Source organism: Diabrotica virgifera, chromosome 8 (assembly GCF_917563875.1).
Source record: "Diabrotica virgifera virgifera chromosome 8, PGI_DIABVI_V3a".
NCBI lineage: Eukaryota > Metazoa > Arthropoda > Insecta > Coleoptera > Chrysomelidae > Diabrotica > Diabrotica virgifera.
Genome location: NC_065450.1, coordinates 34,604,233 through 34,624,529, shown reverse-complemented (window position 1 = coordinate 34,624,529; position 20,297 = coordinate 34,604,233). Strand labels below are relative to the sequence as shown.

General features: G+C 32.4%; 1 protein-coding gene across 1 annotated transcript in view; it reads right to left on the bottom strand.

Moving 5' to 3' along the window:
- Positions 1 to 4,609: 4,609 nt before the first annotated feature.
- Positions 4,610 to 20,297, bottom strand: part of LOC114333907 (keratin-associated protein 16-1-like) — a 38,241-nt gene continuing 22,553 nt past the window's right edge. The window contains exon 3 of the mRNA XM_050659421.1: positions 4,610 to 5,257. Within this exon, the coding sequence (XP_050515378.1) occupies positions 4,713 to 5,257 (545 nt within the window). The 3' untranslated portion in view covers positions 4,610 to 4,712. The remainder of the gene's footprint in view (positions 5,258 to 20,297) is intronic.

Genomic DNA, 20,297 nt, shown 5'->3' with positions numbered 1-20,297 from the left:
TAAAACAAAAAACTTGTTATAATTCCTAATAATCACATTTTGGACAACCCTTCTATTAAATTATTTTTTCAATTGATAATTTACGATAAAAAATGCAAATTTGTTTAAGTAGATTCCAAATCACTGTAAAATCGCTTAAAATGATATTTTGAGAAAAGAAAAGAAGACGAAAAAGACCTTCAATGTCTTATTTTTACCCCCCCCCCCTTATATTTTATGGTATGGTATGGTAAAAATGTAGCAGCAGGGGGTCCACCGAAACCAGTATATTTTTTAAAGTGGTCTACGAGAAAAAATAGTTTGGGAACCTCTGTTCTAAACCTTCGTTGCGGGGTATGCCTCTCAGACGAAAGGAGGGGAAACTTATATGCAAGCGAAAGTTGGTAACAATGCATTTATAGCAGAATACTCAAACCATATGTTTCAGTATTATACAGGGTGTAACGAAAATACAGGTCATAAATTTAATCACATATTCTGGGACCAAAAATAGTTTGATTGAACCTAACTTACCTTAGTACAAATGTGCATATAAAAAAAGTTACAACCCTTTGAAGTTACAAAATGAAAATCGATTTTTTCCAATATATCTAAAACTATTAAAGATTTTTTATTGAAAATGGACATATGGCATTCTTATGACAGTAGCATATTAAAAAAAAATTATAGTGAAATTTGGACACCCTATAAAAATTTTATGGGGGTTTAGTTCCTTTAAACCCTCCCAAACTTTTGTGTACGTTCCAATTAAATTATTATTGTAGTACCATTACTTAAACACAATACTTTTAAAACTTTTTTGGCTCTTAGTACTTTTTCGAAAAGTCAGTTTTTATCGAGATATTTTGAATATTTTTCAAATCCACCACATATTTGTATATGGTTAAATACGATTATGAAGACTTGGTAATAATATGAAAAATGTATGATGTATTACATTTTTAGGTATATTTTGAACCGTATTAAAAAAGAAGCCATATCTCGATAAAACTTGCCTTCTCGAAAAAATACAAAGAGGCAAAAAAGTTTTAAAAACATTTTGTTTAACTAATGGTATCGCAGTAATAGTTTAATTGGAGCGTACACAAACATTTGGGGGGTCTAAAGAAACAAAACCCCCATAAAATTTGTATGTAAACATATTAAAAAAGAAGCCGCAACTCGATAAAAACTGCCCTATCGAAAAAATACTAAGAGTCGAAAAAGTTTTAAAAATATTGATTTTAACTAATGGTACCACAATAATAATTTAATTGGAACGTACAGAAAAGTTTGGGGGGGTTTAAGGGAACAAAACCCCCTTAAAATTTTTATGGAGAGCCCAAATTTCACTATAATTTTTCTTTAAGATGCTTCTGCCATAAGAATGCCATATATTCATTTTCAATAAAAAATCTCTAACAGTTTTCGATATATTCGAAAAAATCGATTTTCATTTTGTAACTTCAAAGGGCTATAACTTTTTTTATGTGCATATTTGTACTAAGGTAAGTTAGGTTCATTCGAACTATTTTTGGTCCCAGAATATGTGATTTAATTTATGACCTGTATTTTTGTTACACCCTGTATACTTTATAAAAATAAATTATAATAAATAACGGAAATTACAGAATAAATTACGGAATTAATTATAATAAATAAATAAAAAATAAATGGGACGGTAAACAATCCTCATTTTTTAATATGTTATTCCTTACCAAAAAACCTTTAATTTAAGCACAAATAATAAAAAATCGTAAATTTGGGTCAAAAGTTATTAACTTTATTAACTTTTGAGGATTTCCCATAAGAGCCCATGTTAAAACTTAACTTTGACCCTTAATAGTAATTAAACGGCACGGTAAAACAATTTTTAAAAAATCAAGTCTTAGTTTTTTGAAGTAAACTATAACATACTAAAATTTCATGCAAACCCTGAATTCTTTGCCGAAAGTGTAGAACGTCGTTAAATAGAAATTCGGAATAAAGATTAAATAGTAGGAGTGACAAAACACATTCTTATCCAACTCCTCTCCTAATTTCAACTTCTACGGACGTGGAACCTTCAATCGTAATTCTGGCGTTTTGGTTCCAGTATAAGTTCTGTAGTAGTTTGAGGTTTTTCCCATATAAAAAGATTTGTTGAATTCGCTGAAATACTAGATCATGTCTTACTCTATCAAATGCTTTTTAGAAGTCTATGAAGTATGTTTGTTTGTTTATTTGGGTTTATATGACTGCGGACACTAAATCCATTCGCCAATTTTACTATTTTTCATTTTATTAGTCATTTTTTCGTATCTTATCCTAAAACTAATACTAATATTAATCTCTAATAAACAATTCTACTAATAAATAATTATTTTTGGATTTTTTTTAATAATCTTTTATATTATATTTTTTTTATTTTTTTTTTCTAAATGATGTTTTCAGAGTTGCACAACAAAAACTGCAACATTCTTCTTTAGCCCTCTACTTAATTCGAAAGCTTTTTACTATGGACTGTCCAAGTTCGTCATTCATTTTTATTTACATATTTTTTTATTATGTATTTTTTTATTATATATATATTTTTTTCGTGGAAAAATTCCAGACATAGTGCAATAGTGTGTGGGCGGTAATTCTATCTCATCGATAAGCGAACAATTATGTGGCGCTCAAATAATAATTCGACAAGATTTAAAAATCGCATACCTATCAAATAACTAGTTAGACCGAGCTGTATCGTCGCCCCCGCTGGCGAAATTATTCCGATTCGATTTTTGCACAAACTTACTCAAAAAGCGGACCTTATAACAAATCCACAGGGTGCCAGGCGTTGTCGTGGTTGAAAAATTGTTAAAACGAATTCACAAAAATAATGTTTTCATTTCGAACAAATTTTTTAGATCACTTGGGTCATTCTGAGTAAAAAAGGTCTCTTGTCATTTTTCACTAAAATTGATTGTTGTCGAGTTATACGCGATTTAAAATTTAAAAAATGCGAAAATCGCCATTTTCAAGGCTTAATAACTCGATTAAAAATTATAATTATGAAAGTCAAAAAGTAAATTATAAAGTCAAATCAAAGTTTAAAACTCCTCCATGAAGATTCTGAAGAAATTTTTGTCATTATTTTATTACAAAGCTCTCGTTTTTAATGATTAACAATTAACGCTATAGTCCAGGATATATCGTTGCACACGTTAGTGAAATTATTCCGACTCGATTTTTTGCACAAACTTACTCAAAAAGAGGTCCTTTTAACATAACCATAGGGTGCCGGGCGGTGCCATGGTCGAAAAATTGTTTAAACAATTTTTTTAAAACAAATTCACAAAAATAATTTTTCACTTCGAACAAATTTTTTTAGATACTTTGGATCATTCTGAACAAAAAAGGTCTCTTGTGATTTTTCTCTAAAATTGATTGTTGTCGAGTTACATGGCCATTTTCGCATTTTTCAAATCTTAAAACGCGTATAATTCGACCACAATCAATTTTAGAGAAAAATGACAAGGAAATTTTTTACTCAAAATGACCCAATAGACCTGGATTCTGCGTACCAAAAAAAGTTGATTAAAGCTAAAAATTTGATAATGGTTTAACGGTGTCTAGTCGGATAAACTTTGATGTATGGGAACGCTGGAGCAGATAACGTTTAAAATGTGGAACAGGTTAAAAATTTGAAGCGTCAGACTACGAAAATGTCACATGTATTTTGTCGGACAGAACTTCCAATTGATTTGTTACCCATTCATTAAATTCTCATGCAAAAAATCAGACTGGTATTTATCACCAACTGGGCATTTTAATAAGTCCGACACGTGGAACATGTTAAATGACAGGAATTATGTTAGTGAAATAGCAGTCTGATTTTTGCATGAGAGTTTAATGAAAGGGCAACAAATCAATTGGAAGCTCTCTCCGACAAAATACATGGGACGTTTTCATAGTCTGACGTTCCAAATTTTTAACCTGTTCCACAATTAAAACATCCCCTGTTCCAGTGTTCCCTTACATCAAAATTTGTCCGACCGTTAAGCTATTAACAAATTTTCAGCTTGCTATTAATCAATTTTTTTGGTATGCGAGATCCAGGCCTAAAAGTTGTTCGAAATAAAAAATTTTTTTTTGAATTTGTTTAAAAAAATTGTTTAAACAATTTTTCGGCCACAGGACCGCCTGGCACCCTGTGGCTTTGTTATAAGGGACCTCTTTTTGAGTAAGTTTGTGCAAAAAATCAAATCGGAATAATTTCGCTAACGGGGGCCACGATATAGTCCCGTCTAAATGGACAAAATTTGAAAATTGCGGTACTCTGGGTTCGTCATCACAAAAAGGTGGGATGTTGTGGGTGGGGTAAGAAAAAATGTTTTTGGGTTAAGTTTAAACCCTCTAAGTGTGACAAGATGGTCCAGCAGAATCTATTCAATTAAGCCCCTTAAACCTTATTCAATTAAGGTTTGCTATGGTGTTATTTGTACCTATTTTGCTTTATTTAAAGCACCTACCTACCTACCTTCAAAAAAAATAAATAAAAAAACATTATCAAAATGCCTTAAGGGGTGCCAAAATCCTTTTTTGCACACAGGCGCCAGTAGTTCTTACGGGGGTCCTGACAAGCTCTATAATAAATAAATGTTGTCCATTGATTTAAAACCATTTTTATTCAATATAATAACAAGGACTCTTGAAAACAATTTTACAGATAGATACCAATTTCCATTTTATGGACACGGTGAACTTACAACTTAACACGGACACGGTAGACACGGAGACGGACAAGCAAATGGTGCGCATGGACCACAAGGTGCGCATGGGCCACAAGGTGCACATGGGCCACAAGGTGCGCAGGGTCCGGATGGACAAGCAAATGGTGGTATACATGGAGCAAAAGGTGCGCAAGGTGCTGGTGGAGGGCAGGCTGGAATCGGAACAGCTGGTGAAACTGGGCAGACTTTTCCAACAGGTACAGGAGGTGGACACGGTGGTGGACAGCAAGGTGGAGGTGGAGCAGCTGCAACTAATGGAACCTGGGGTGGTGGGCATGGCGGACAAGGTGAGCAAGGTGGACAGCAAGGTGCACAAGGGCCACAAGGTGCACATGGACCACAAGGTGCGCATGGGCCACAAGGTGGGCATGGTCCACAAGGAGCGCATGGACCACATGGTGGGGATGGTCCACAAGGAGCGCAGGGTCCGCATGGTGGGCATGGTGGAAGTCTTACGAAGGCTGGATAACATTGGTATTTTTCTAGATCTTCCATACCACAAACTGATTTTCCTAAATGTTTACCTAAAACGAAGTATTTTTTAAGAAGATTGTTTTATTGTATACATACAGTATGCGGCAAAATAAATATGTAGTACTGAAATGAATATTGAAATGTTTTTAATTTTTTATATACTGTGGGACGTTTGAGTTGAAATAAATTGATTATCTCGATAAGGGGCGAATTTGGAAAGAAATCCTGAGATAGATCGATTTTAATTTTTATTTTTAAATTATGACTTTTTGGCGTATATATTATACTAGTGACGTCATCCCCTTGGGCGTGATGACGTAATCGATAATTTTTTTAGATGAGAGTAGGGGTCGTATGATAGCTCTATTGAAAGGTTATTTAATTATCTATTTAATAACATAAACGTTAACCTAGTTATTTATAGAGGGTGTCCAACATTTTTTTTAATTAAATTAATTGAGACAAAACGAGGAATGTATGTAATTCATTGATTTCAAAATACATTTGAGTACTGCCAGGAAACAGTAAGAAATGTTTATTTGACAAATAAACATTGTTTTCTGGTTAAATTCAATGTTAAAACTGCCACCTACCTGTTTCGTAGCAGTTTAAACATTGAATTTAAGAGGATGGGTACGTATTTTCGGCTGCAATCCTATTCAAGTGGGGATTCATTTTTTTCGAATCCTGAGAAAACTAATAAGTATTTTTGAAAAATTTAAACGCAGAATGAAAGATTACGTTATTAGCGAGGGCTGAAAGTCCCTGAGAACTTCTATAATGTTTATTTTAATAAGTTACAGGGATAAAAAACTAAAAAAAAATTAGTGTGATTTTTAATTTTAAATATCTGATTCAAAATAAACTTTTTATTTATTCTAAGGGACTTTCGGCCCTCGGTAATAATTTAGTCTTTCATTCTGCGTTTAAATTTTTCAAAAATATGTATTGGTTTTTTCAGGATTCGAAAAAAATGAACACAATGTCCGTGGTAATATTTTCCAAATCTATCTTTGTCTTACAACGCACTCAGTCGAATAGAATATTGTCAGCATATTGTCAGTTAGAGAGTGACAATCAGTGACAATTTTAAATATTTGACATGGCATCGGGAATATTTTGAGTTGTTGATTAAATACTATTGATATATAGTGTATTTGATAAATAATTGATTTAAGACTAAAAGTTATTTATTGTGTATTATTTGTGAAAGATCCAAGCAGAGAATACATCAGGATAATATATTCTGTGATCCAAGTATTTTGTTGTTGAAGATGTTCAAAATTATAAGCGTTCCATAGTAACAATATATTATTAAAAAATTACTTTATCACTTTTCCTCTTTTCTCGATTGAGTATTAGTTTTGGTTGTACATATAAATTATTACAATCACTGAATACATAGTCACCCGTTGTCCTAGGTGAACGACAAACGCGACAACGCGACACGACGCGACGCGATGCGAAAATATCAAGTAATGGTTGTATTTGTGTATGGCCTACGTTTTCGGGTTAATCAGTCTACGACAAGACGCGACGAAGTGCGAACTTCATTTGTTCGCGACGAGACACGACAGAGTGTGACGCCCCATTGCTTTTTTCAATTCAAATTATGCTACGCAATAGTTTATTAAATAAATAAAAACTAATAATAACTATATAGTACCAGTGTTTTTTCATTAACATACCTTAAAGTCAGTAACAGCCTCTCCTCAATAGAATTTGGTTTTTGAAAATTACTTATTGATAGCTATTGATAGCTCAGTTATTAATACTGAGTTTAACAGCTGCAATGATATAATCGAAAGTGAATAAGCCACAATACTCTTTAAACCAACGTGGATTATTTCATTAATTTCGGATATAAATGATTAAACTCTCCAAATTTACTCATTCTAAATATATGACATTTGTTGTCTTTCTTTTTCGTTTATGGAATTTTTTAGCTAAGTATTTAAAATATGAATTTTCTAGTAACACTGCCGTATACTTCCCCACACTTAAGAATAGGAATGAATAATTGACATCGTCACGTTTGTCCTGGTTTGAGTGATGGAAAGCGACGCGATGCGACGCTAGATAAGCCACACGTCGCGTGAATTACTGGTCGCATCGCATCGCAACGCATCGCATCGCGTCGCGTCGTTTTCCGTCGCTCACCTAGGACAACGAGTTAGTGAAAAAATTATTACATTTATTAACTGAATTAATAATTTGCAATTTTTCAAATAACAGTTATTCAAGAACATTCAAAAACCATCGCTTTAAGTTAATGATGACATTTTCAAGTAGAATGACATTATAGTAATTTTTACACATCCATACCAGTGTGAATTTTACTACATGTAATTTGCCGTGTAAAGACAGAAAAAGTAGGGATAGCCGTAAAATATTTGCGAATTATGTACCCATATCCTTAAGCGAAAAGCAATGTTTATTTGTGAAGTAAACATTATTACCTATTTTTCTTACAGCAGTAAAATGTATTTTGAATTAAATAATTTGCTTATATTTTTCTTTTTATGTAAATTAATTTAATAATTTTTTTTTTGTAAACGCTGTACAATAATTATGTTAATGTTTATACTACTGAATAGTGAATGAAATAACCTTTCAAATGAGCTGTCACATAACCCCTACTCTCATTTAAAAAATCACCGATTACATCGTCACGCTCAGATGGATGACGTCACTAGTATGATATATATATGCCAAAAAGTCATAATTTAAAAATAAAAATAATCGACCTTTTTCAGGATTTTTCTTCAAAATCGCTCATTCTAGCGATAATGAATTTATTCCAACGCAAATGTCCTCACTGTATTTAGTACACATGATATTAACCTTGCAAACATTATTCACGACGACATTCCCGACAAAAAAAGATACCCTCTGGCATATTTAATGAAAAACTCCGGAATGTCAGACGGTGGATCAGTCTGCTTCCATCAGCATTCCCCATATATACACATCAGGTGGCGTTAGTTCTGGTGAGTGTCGATCTCTCAAAATGATCGCGCAGTATCCTAAGAGAGTCACTGGCCGTGTGACAGGTTGCCCCGTCCTGCTGAAACTATGGTTGATTTTAAGCTTGAATCGTTTTCGTGAAATTTTCCGTATGACCGAAAATAGCATTCCACGATAAAAATTTTTTTCTGGGAAACAGAACCATATTGAAGCGCCTAAAGGCCCTTTAGGCCCTAAAAGCTCGCCAGTGTATCATTGCAATACGGCGGTTTTATTTACCGACAAGCCTGGCTCGCGGCTCGTCAGTTTGTTTTATTTTTTACTTGGCTCATCGTTCAAAACTGCGCGTGTATCACGGCTGGCAAGCCAAGCCGGCAGTTTTCGGCGACCGTTGAAGTGAAAAGACCAGTTTTTAATCATGGATATGCGAACTTTCAGCCAAGACTTTTTATTAGAATTTATATATTGCTTACGAGACTGTTCTTGTTTATGGAAAATGGAAATGTACATCGCCAGAGCAAAACAATTCGACTTACCGCATATGTTAAACTCTTAATCGTAAAAAACATGAACCCAACTCAATTAGAGCCCGATGTCAAGAAAAAAATTCAATCATTGCGAGCTTTCTACAGTAACAAAGTTACGACATGTTGGCTGTGGACGGTTGACACGACTGTTTTGCTCGCTAGTCGATCAGCACCAACGAGCCGCGAGTAAAACCGTCGTTCTTAAAACCGCGGTATTATGGCTCGCACGTCGATCACCCACTTAACATTACCACGACATTCACACGCGTTAATAACGACGTTCGGAATCCACTTACTACGTTTCAACGCATAACACATCATACACGTTTGAGGCATACGCATTTCGGTACTGTTTCTTTTGCCGCATACCGTATGTAAACCTTTATTAGAGCTTTTGTTAAGAAGCAAGTCTGTAGAATTCACTTTCATGTATAGACCAGGGCGGATCTGTAAAAATATTAGTACATTTGGACGTTGAGAGGTGACTCAAATTTTTTTGCAGAAATTGCTTGAAGATAACTCAAATAATAATATTTGAGTTATCCTCCCTCTCAAAAAGGTCCGGAACATTGTTTCAATAATCAAAATGTCAAAAAATGAAGGAAAAATTCGATTTCTTTCTTCGTTTCTTGATTATAACTTTTAGTGTAGGAAACAGAGGTTGAACCTTGCAAAATGGACACAAGTCCGGTTTTTTTTTTCTGGCATATCAAGGGGTGCTTATTATAAGACTAACTTTTTCTGAAAAAATTTCGCCCCGGAACCCCCCTTTTCACCCCTTTAAAGGGGGTAATTTATGGTTTTTGCAGAACGTAGCCCTTCCTGTAACTTTTACAAAAAAATTTTTTTATAGAAATATGAAGAGGACTATATTTTCTACGATTTATTTCCGACAGCATCTCTCTATCATCCACCTGTTTAGCAAGGGTGGCGCCCCAAAGTTGACAAGTTTTTAAAAAAGATGTTTTTAAAAAATATATATTTTTCCCTAACTGTAACGGAAATTAAAAAGAAATGCTGCGGAAATTATTCACAAATAGATGATTGATTTTTTGGTATAGGTTTCACTTAAGGGTAATTGCCCTTTTTTTAATTACAGGGTGTTACATTTTAAAAAACCCCTTTTTATACCATCTGAACCGTTTATGCTAGAGTAAAAAGACTTTCAGCGATTACCCATGTACTGGTGTTATTTACAAATTTGTATAATGCACCCCCATTTTTTCCCCGGAACCACCCAAAAAAAAGAAGAATTAATAAATAAAGTGATTTTCTTGGAATCCTTCACACACAATGCCCTTCATTAATATGCTTCATATATCATTTTGTGCAAGTTATTATTACCCATGCATGGACACTAAAAGCGATTTCCTAGTGCAACCCCTGTAGCCAAAAACAATAAATAAAATGGGGGGTTTAAATTTTTTTTTGTTTTTTGCTTTTTGATCCATATGGGCATATGCTTCATCAATAGTGCTTTTCAAAAATATATATGGTTATTGCAACATCCCTGCTCAAACCACCCCTATCCTTGAAAATATACTGCAGAAACTACCCCTATACCTTATCCAGCATGTTTTTACGATTTTCTCATTACCTATTAATTTTTTTTAAACAAAACTTATACAAGGTTAAAGACCACTATTTACTCTAAAAATTAGGTCCTATTCATTTTTTTCGTTTAAGCAACCGTTACGGCACAGTGGCGCCGTAAACCTCATATATGCTTTGACGGGCTCCAGTTTTTGTTTATTTTTTCGTCATCTGTTTGTTTTATTGATAAAGTACTTATGTAAAATAAAACAACACAGTGTAATCTACAAATCATGACCTATGCACATTTTACATTCTTTGCTCCCCAAAGCTACAGTGGTGGCCCAAAATAAATTTTTTCATATTTTCGCCACCTACACGCATTTTATTGCGGTAATGCTATCTTAATAGCACAATATTCACCCCTAAGTGGTGGCTAAGCAGTGGCGGATCCAGGGAGTGGTGATGGGGGCGATCACCCCCACCCCTCTCAAACCAAGTGATATTATATATGAGGATTATAAAAATATTCATTTATTTTTACAGAAATAATATTATATTCATATTATTTTTATAAGAATTACCTACTTTTTATGCTTTAGCGACAGTGGCGGATCCAGCATCGTTAAGAGGGGGGTGCCAATTGGTTAAATTTCTATAAAAATAAATGAACATTTTTATAATCTTTGAATATAATATCACTTGGTTTGAGAGTGGGGAGGTGATCACCCCCATCACCCCTCCCTGGATCCACCACTGCGTAGCGACCACGTAAGGGTAAATATTGTGCTGTTAAGGTAGCATTAATGCAATAAAATTCATGTAGGTGGCGAAAATTTGCAAAAATTTATTTTGGGCCACCACTGTGGCTTTGGGGAGCAAAGAATGTAAAATGTGCATAAGTCATAATTTGTAGGTTACACTGTGTTGTTTTATTTTGCATAAGTACTTTATCAATAAAACGAACAGATGACGAAAAAAAAAACAAAAACGGGAGCCCGCCAAAGCATATATGAGGTTTACGGCGCCTCTGTGCCGTAACGGTTGCTTATACGAAAAAATGAATACGACATAATTTTTAGAGTAAATAGTGGTTTTTAACCTTGTATAAGTTTTGTTTAAAAATAATACATAGGTAATGAGAAAATCGTAAAAACATGCTCGCCAAGGGATAGGGGTAGTTTCTGCAGTATATTTTCAAGGATACGGGTGGTTTTCGCAGAGATGTTGCAATAACCATATATATTTTTGAAAAGCACTATTGATGAAGCATATGCCTATATGGATCAAAAAGCAAAAAACAAAAAAAAAAAATTTCAACCCCCCATTTTATTTATTTTTTTTTGCTACAGGGGTTGCACTAGGAAATTTCTTTTGGTGTCCATGCATGGGTAATAATAACGTGCAGAAAATGATATATGAAGCATATTAATAAAGGGCATTGTGTGTGAAGGATTCCAAGAAAATCAATTTATTTATTAATTCTTCTTTTTTTTTGGGTGGTTCCGGGAAAAAAATGGGGGTGCATTATACAAATTTGTAAATAGCACCAGTACATGGGTAATCGCTGAAAGCCTTTTTACTCTAGCATAAACGGTTCAGATGGTCTAAAAAGAGGTTTTTTAAAATGTAACACCCTGTAATTAAAAAAAGGGCAATTACCCTTAAGTGAAACCTATACCAAAAAATCAGTCAATTATTTGTGAATAATTGCCGCAGGATTTCTTCTTAATTTCCTTTACAGTTAGGGAAAAATATATATTTTTTAAAAACATCTTTTTTAAAAACTTGCCAACTTTAGGGCGCCACCCCTGCTAAACGGTGGATGATAGAGAGATGATGTCGGAAATAAATCGTAGAAAATATAGTCCTCTTCATATTTCTATAAAAGAAATTTTTTGTAAAAGTTACAGGAAGGGCTACGTTCCGCAAAAACCACAAATTACCCCCTTTAAAGGGGTGAAAAGGGAGGTTCCGGGGCGAAATTTTTTCAGGAAAAGTTAGTCTTATAATAAGCACCCCTTGATATACCAGAAAAAAAATAAAACCGGACTTGTGTCCATTTTGTAAGGTTCAACCTTTGTTTCCTACACTATTTAAAAGTGTTCATTTCCGAGAAAAGTTGTACTGACATAAAAGTTGCACAATTAAATTTCTTACAATATAGAATTAGTTAAAAATTTAAAAATTATTCACCCTTGTTGCAAAAAAGCAATAATTGCAAAAAAACTATACAAAAACAAGTATTCGCATTTTACGTTTTTTTAACAATTTATGCTACACCTAGGACCTTCATATTTCACCCAGAAAAACTGTATGATATAGTTAAACAATACTGTAAATTTCATTAGGATCGGTTTAATAGATTTTGCAAAATAAATTTTGCAATCCAGCTTTCACAAAAAAAATCCGTTTTTTTAAATTGTTACAGGACTGAAAATAAAGCAAATCGTCGATAAGAGTGCTGGCTGCACTCTCTGATCTGAGTAAAAATTAAGACAGTTTTGGTTTCGCACCGCAACTGAATGAATAAAAATGGTATACATTTTTATTTTTATATTAGTATTACTCCTATAGAGTAACTAGGTCCATGTTCCGTTGGAACTTTACCACGCTGCAGACGGGGGTTGTGAATTGCATAGTGTAGAATTCCTTCCCTTTAGTCTTCACTGCAGCATTCATTTGGCTTGCATATTGTAGAAGCCTTGGAGGTTGTCACCAGGAAATGGGCCAATAAAGTTTTTCAATTAAAAATCTTTTAAAAATATTTAATTTACAAATATTTTTATTAGGTTGAAAAACTTAGTCTTTTACATACTCTATACTTTGAAATAACACTTTTTTTAGCAAAAACTTTCTTTGTTCATATATTTTAACTTAGAGAATAAAAGTTTATTATTTTTAAACATATGCAATTGTTTAAACAATATTTCACAAACAATAATAAAATTAGTTTGATTTTTGTGGAATTAAAATATTAAAATAAAACGAAATATAGAATAAGAAAATAATATATTAGATAAAGATTAGAAGAAATTTTGGTGGAAATCAACTTGTGTGAATCAAGCACCGCTGTCCTGCGCGTAGCACCAAAAATTAATGTTTATTTAAAAGATTTCCTGACGCCGTGGTAATTATCCGATTTTAATTTTGCAAATTGCAAATGAAAGGTACAGTACACTTCTATAAGCAAAAAAAATTCAACTTACTATCTGCTTTATTTTCAGTCCTGCAACATTTTTAAAAAATGAATTTTTTTTGCGAAAGCTGGATTGCAAAATTTATTTTGCAAAATCTATTAAACCGATCTTAATGAAATTTCCAGTGATGTTTTACTATATCATAAAGTTTTTCTGGGTAAAATATGAAGGTCCTAAGTGTAGCATAAATGGTTGAAAAACGTAAAATGCGAATACTTGTTTTTGTATGGTTTTTTCGCAAGTATTGCTATTTTGCAACAAGGGTGACTATTTTTTACATTTTTAACCAATTCTATATTGTAGGAAATTTAATTACGCAACTTTTATGTTAGTACAACTTTTCTCAGAAATGAACAGTTTTAAAGTTATATTCAAAAAACCAATAAAAAAATCGAATTTTTCCTTCATATTTTGACATTTTGATTATTTAAACAATGTTCCGGACCATTTTGAGTGGGACGATAACTCAAATATTATTATTTGAGTTATTTTTAAGCAATTTCTGCAAAAAAATTTGAGTCACCTCTCAACGTCCATCTCAAAACAGATGAGCCCTGGACTAGTAGGTAAGCAGGGAGGAATTACCTACAGTTGATAACTCAAATATTTACAAAAGACGCCAAAGCCAATCGAGATAATACTATAAATTGCTGGCGATTTTTGAAATAAAAGCTGTCAGATATTTAAGAACAATAAGGAGACATTATTTTAATACCTATAAAGGGTGTTTGGTAAAGAATGGGCCATAGCTTAACCTTAGATTTCTGAGCTTAAAATAGGTCGATTTAAGCTAATTTACCTTAGTACGAAAGTTGATAATAACCGAAATAGAGGGTGTCAAAGTTAAATTTTTATTTTATTTATTCTTGAATATTTCCTGACAGGCATGGGATAACAACACGAAATTTAATAAACGGTGGTTTTTTGGGATGAGAAATCTAAATTCGCCACCAAAAATGATGTATTACCCAGAGGGCGCCACATACGTCTTTCAGCGCTTATTTAATGCGTTAAATTTTTTTATCCCTCACTGTACATACTTTTTTAATCAAAATTTTTATTTTCTCAATATTTTTACTTAAAAAAGGTATACTGCATTCATCTCGCTAAACTCAATTTTTTTTTGAGATAAACGCATTTTAAATCTGCGATACAACATAATTTTTGCGTAATATCATTGTAGTTAGACCCGAAAAATGAACTTGAAACCATAATAATTTTGATAGTTCTTATATTTATGTAATTGCATCGCAAATTCCATTTGAAGAAATTTGCGGTACATTTTTGTAAATTTTTATGGTTTTAAGTTATTTTTCGGGTGTAACTACAATGATATTATGCAAAAAATTATAATGCTTCGCAGATTTAAAATGCATTTATCTCGAAAACGGTTAAGTTTAGTGAGATGAATATAGTGTACCTTTTTAAGTAAAAATATCAGTAGCATACAAGTTTTGATTCAAAAAGTATGTGGAGTGGGTAATAAAAAAAATTGAACCTATTAAATGAGCGCTGAAAGGTGTATGTGGCGCCCTCTGAGTAACACATAATTTTTAGTGGCGAATTTAGATTTCTCGTCCCAAAAAAAAACCCGTTTACCAAACTTTGTATTATTATCCCATGCCTGTTAGTAAATATTCAAGAATAAATAAAATAAAAATTTAACTTTGACACCCTGTAATTCGGTTATTATCAACTTTAGTAGTAAGGTAAGTTAGCTTAAATCGGTTTATTTTAACCTCAGGAATCTGAGGTTAAGCTATGGCCCATTCTTTACCAAACACCGTGTATAAATCATAAAACTTCGGAATTACCATTCTTTTTTTTTTATTTAGCTTAAATACCTCGACAACTAATGGTCATTGGCATGGTACAGTTGATTTTGCAATCAGAAAGTGTAAAGGTATGTGTAGATATGCACGCCGTGCGTTCTTGGAGCCGACAGAAGTTGGATCGTGTGCGCACCTTTGTGTGTCACTTGAAAACACGTACTAACGCGTGCTAATCTAACGAACCCGCCACGAACGCGTAGCGCACACACGGCGCCACTGCGCGAAGTGTTCGGCGCGCATATCTATATGTACCTTAATGTGTGGTGAATGTGTTGAGTGAATGTTGTTACTTAGTACAGTCGAATTCATTTTTCGAATTTAGATAAAGATCCTGCCTTACCGAAATTATATAGACCGGTATGTTTATTAAATACAATGGGAAAATTACAAGAAAAATTACTATGTAAAAAATTAAATCAAATAAGAATAGAAATTGGATTACATCCTGGTCAGTATGGTTTTAGGAAAGGTAGATCAACAGAAGATGCAATAAATAAAGTATTTGAAATAGTAAATGAAAGCATGAAAAAGTATGTTTTAATGATCTTTATAGACGTGTCTGGGGCTTTTGACCATCTTTGGTGGCCGTCATTCTTTGAAAAACTTCGAAGAATGAGATGTCCAAAGAATCTGTACGGAAGTCTGAGAAACTACTGTCAAGACCGATATGCAAGCCTAAGCTGTCCAACAGGAAAAAAGACAAAACATATCACAAAAGGATGTCCACAAGGATCAGTATGTGGACCTATATTCTGGGATGTAATGCTAGAGGAAATGTTGGAACAATTGACTATAGATCCTGAAGTGCTTGGAAGCATAGCATATGCAGATGTTTTGTTGTTGATCATAGATGCAAACTCAAGAAGAGAATTAGAAAATAAATCAAATGAAGTATTAATAAGAGTAAATGATTGGATGAATAAAGTAAAATTAACAATATCAGATTCAAAAACAACATATAGTTTAATAAAAGGAAATTTAGAAAGAGATCCAATTATAAAAATTAGAGAGAAAACAATAAAAAGAAAAATGGAAACAAAATATTTAGGTATTATAATAGACGAACAAAAATTATTTACAAAAACACATGAGTTGTGTCTTTGAAAAGGCAACAAAGATCATGCATAGCATTGCTAGTCTAGCTCAGAAGGAATATAGAATTTCATTCAGACAGATGAGAATATACCTAAGTACAATACTTGCATCAATTGTAGGGTACGGTTCAAGTGTATGGGCACATAGATTAATAAATAAAAAAAATGCAGAAAAATTAAATAGAGCTCAGAGAGGATTTCTTGTAAGAATGACGGGAGCATTTGGAACAACTGCAACACAGGCACTCACAGTTTTAACTGGAGTAATGCCAATGCATTTAGAAACACAAAAAAGAGCATGTAGTTATTGGCTAAAAATATGAAAAAATAATACAAATAATAGGATTAGATATAAGAAATAAAAGAGAATTAAAAGAAATAATAAATAGAAAAAGACAAAATGACTGGGGAAATTCAACAAAATCTAGACGTTTATACAATTTTATACCAATATTAGAAAACATTCCAAATTATTTTAATCCAAAACAAGGTTTAGTACACTTTTTAACAGGACATGGACCGTACCCAACATATTTGGAAAGATTTAACTTAAAAGATGATGCATATTGTGAATGTGCAGAACTAGGTACACCAGAACATATAGTGTTACATTGTGAAAATACTATAGAAAATGAAGAACATAGAGAAATGAGAAGAAGATTAGAAAGAATTGAAATAAGAGATATATTACAAAATGAAGAATATTTTGGAATATTAAACAATCTAACAGGACTAATATCTAAAAAACAACAAGAAATCTATAATAATAGAAAAAGACAACAAATAATCCAACCTAGATGAAGTTGAGTAAGATAAAGTTAAAATAAATAAAATAAAATATAAATTCAAAAATAGATATTTACAATTATAATAATAATATTTCAATATAAAATAAATAAATGAAAATAATAATTCAATAAATAATATAATTATTAAAAACACTGAATTTAATGTGTTAAAAACTAAATAAAAATGAAAATGAAAGTTAAATTTATATATATATATATACCTAGTATATATAAATGAAATATAAACATTTCAAAGGGTCACTAGCTATGGGCCTAAGGTTCACTGGAGAATCCTTGAATTGAATATATAATTAAAAATAAATTAAATTGATTTAAATTAAAAAAAAAAGACTACTAACTCTCTTCTGAAAATAGAGGGACTGTTTTTATAACTTAGAAGGGAGTTGATGGTACCAAAAATATTTTAACAAATGAATATTGTTTATTTAAATTTGTTAAATTTATATTTTTTTAAATTTAATTTTAATTTTAATTGTTATAGTTTTTAGATTTATAGAAAAAGAAAATACTAGCTGGTTCCGCTTAGGGATGAGGAGCTACACTTCACGTTCTGGGTAGAGGCTGCTAGTAAAATATATTAATAAATATAGTAAATTATAAATTATTAAAGGTCAAAAAATATAAGAGAAATTGAAAAATAAGTTAAACAAAAAAATTAAAAATTGTAAGAAATTTAAAACATAAAATTAATAGATTATGGCAAATTAATTAATAAATTGTAAAAATAGATTTAGTAATTTAGTAAAAAATATAAAAATTAAAAAATATCTATAATCTCATCAGAAAAAAACGACCTGGATTAGTCACTAGAGGCCAGGTCATATGTATAAACAATAACTAAATAAATAAAAAAAATAAAAAAGTCGAATTCATTGTCTTTACAAAGATACGCTAATTGTATCATAACGTCTGCGGTCCCTCCGGTGAGCACCGGTCCTAAATCAACTTTTAATAAAAAACATTATATTATTATTTCTATAGAAATTTTACAATTTAATCTAATAAAAGGCTAGGACGACACGTCAAGCGGAAACTCAGTTTGTCTGGGATGATAACTCCTAACGCAAAAAAATCTGAACTACACCCATACCTCGCTATACGGCCGCTCTGTATACGGCATTTCGCTATAACGGCCCTGTTCAATTACGGCACGGTTTCGATTTACGGCCTAAAATGTTTCGCTATAACGGCCCCATGTTGTCATTCTCAAGCAAACGCATTCTCGATGCACACTCTTTTCTATTTCCACTTGTTTATGCATAATTTGAAAATAAAATGAGATGAGGCCGCATCTAAGGAATATCTTAACATTTTAAAGGAAATTATAGAAAAAGGTAAAGGATAAACTTGAACAAGTGTTTAACCTAGACAAAACAGGACTTTGTTGGAAGCAAAAGCCTGATCGCACGTACATTTCAAAAACCGAAAAATCCGAAAAAAAAAGCCTGATTATAAATTATGGTCTAAAGAACGATTAACTTTGCTACTTGGTGCAAATGCCACTGGTGATTTTAAGCTAAAACCACTTCTAATTTGTCCAAAAATCCAGGCCTACTACAGGACTAAATAAAAATCATTTACCCGTTATAAGCAGATACAACAAGAAAGCTTGGAATTTGTAGATTATTTTTGGTTTTTGGAATCTATTATTATTTTATATACCAGTGTATTATGTGCTCTTTTTGTATGTATTTTTGATTTAAATAAAATAAACAGATAAAATGTATTTTTAACGGCAAACCATGTAACGTATTTAACAAATTTGGAACCGATCCCATAAAATTTTTATGAATTTGTATTAGAATAATTGATTCGTTATACGGAATTTCGCTTTGCGGCCATCTTTGGTGGAACGTATCTAGGCCATAAAGCGAGGTATGGGTGTACTATTTTTTTTTATTGTCATAGACAGTTGTACATTGTATTTTCAAGAGTGAACAGAACGTCAAACAAGTGTCAAAGTTGTGGGTATACCGTCGCAAAGAAAATTAATCCAAGGCCGCTTAATTCTGCCGCTTATCTCATTTCAACCGTCATCTTTTTCTATCTTTCCGAATACCATATTAACTGTCCATACCATATTAACTGTCTAGCTTCTATTCTTTCCGAAGTTTTATGTACTATATCTGTTTTTCTTCTAATTTTAGTACTAGGTATACGTTCTGCTTTTGATATACGAAAAGCTTTTCTCAGGTAGTCCATTCAACCGTGTCAACTTTTTTCTTTCCTTTTGCTGTCATTTGCCAACATTCTGCTCTATATGTAAGAATTTACAATTATTTTGTAGATTGTCACTTCAGTTTTCAAACTATACGATCAAACCTATATGATCAACTTGATACCAGGGAAGGCGAAGCAAAGATATATAAAATAGCCAAACAGAGAGCAAAGAAAGCAAGAGATTTTAATCAGATTAGATGTATCCGAGATGAAAATAATAAAATACTAATTCACGAAAAGGATGTCAAAAAGAGATGGAGAAAGTATTTTGACAGTTTATTAAATGAAGAATTTGACAGACAGCCTGTCGAGTTAACGGAGACAGTAACAGCAATCGTTATCAGAATAACAAACGAGGAAGTGGCTCAAGAGCTTCAAAAAATAAAGAAAGGAAAAACAGTAGGACCAGATGATATTCATGGGGAAGTATGGAGAGCATTGGGAGAGACAGGAATAAGTTGGCTAGCAGGTCTATTTAACAGAATTATGGAAGTTGGACAAATGCCAGACGAATGGAGAAGCAGTATATTAGTACCTGTCTACAAAAACAAGGGAGACATACAACAATGCACAAACTACAATAGTGGAGTCAATGAAGGTTTTCACCCCCGATTTCGTTGAACCTCCATCGATTTTCATGAAAATTGGTAAGTATGTAGAGGATACCTCAAGAAACAAAGGTGACATGGTGCTAACTTGCGCTTTTACCCTGGGGCGGGATGCCACCCCTTCTCGGGGGTGAAAATTATTTTATTAAAAATAATACCACTAATCGATAGAGGGACAAATTATAAGTAAAATTTGTTATATAAAGTTATTTCAATAAATCAATAGTTTTTGAGTTATTAAAGATCAAAAGTTTTGATTTTTCCTGAAAAAAATCCATGTTTTAAAGCAGTTTTTCATAA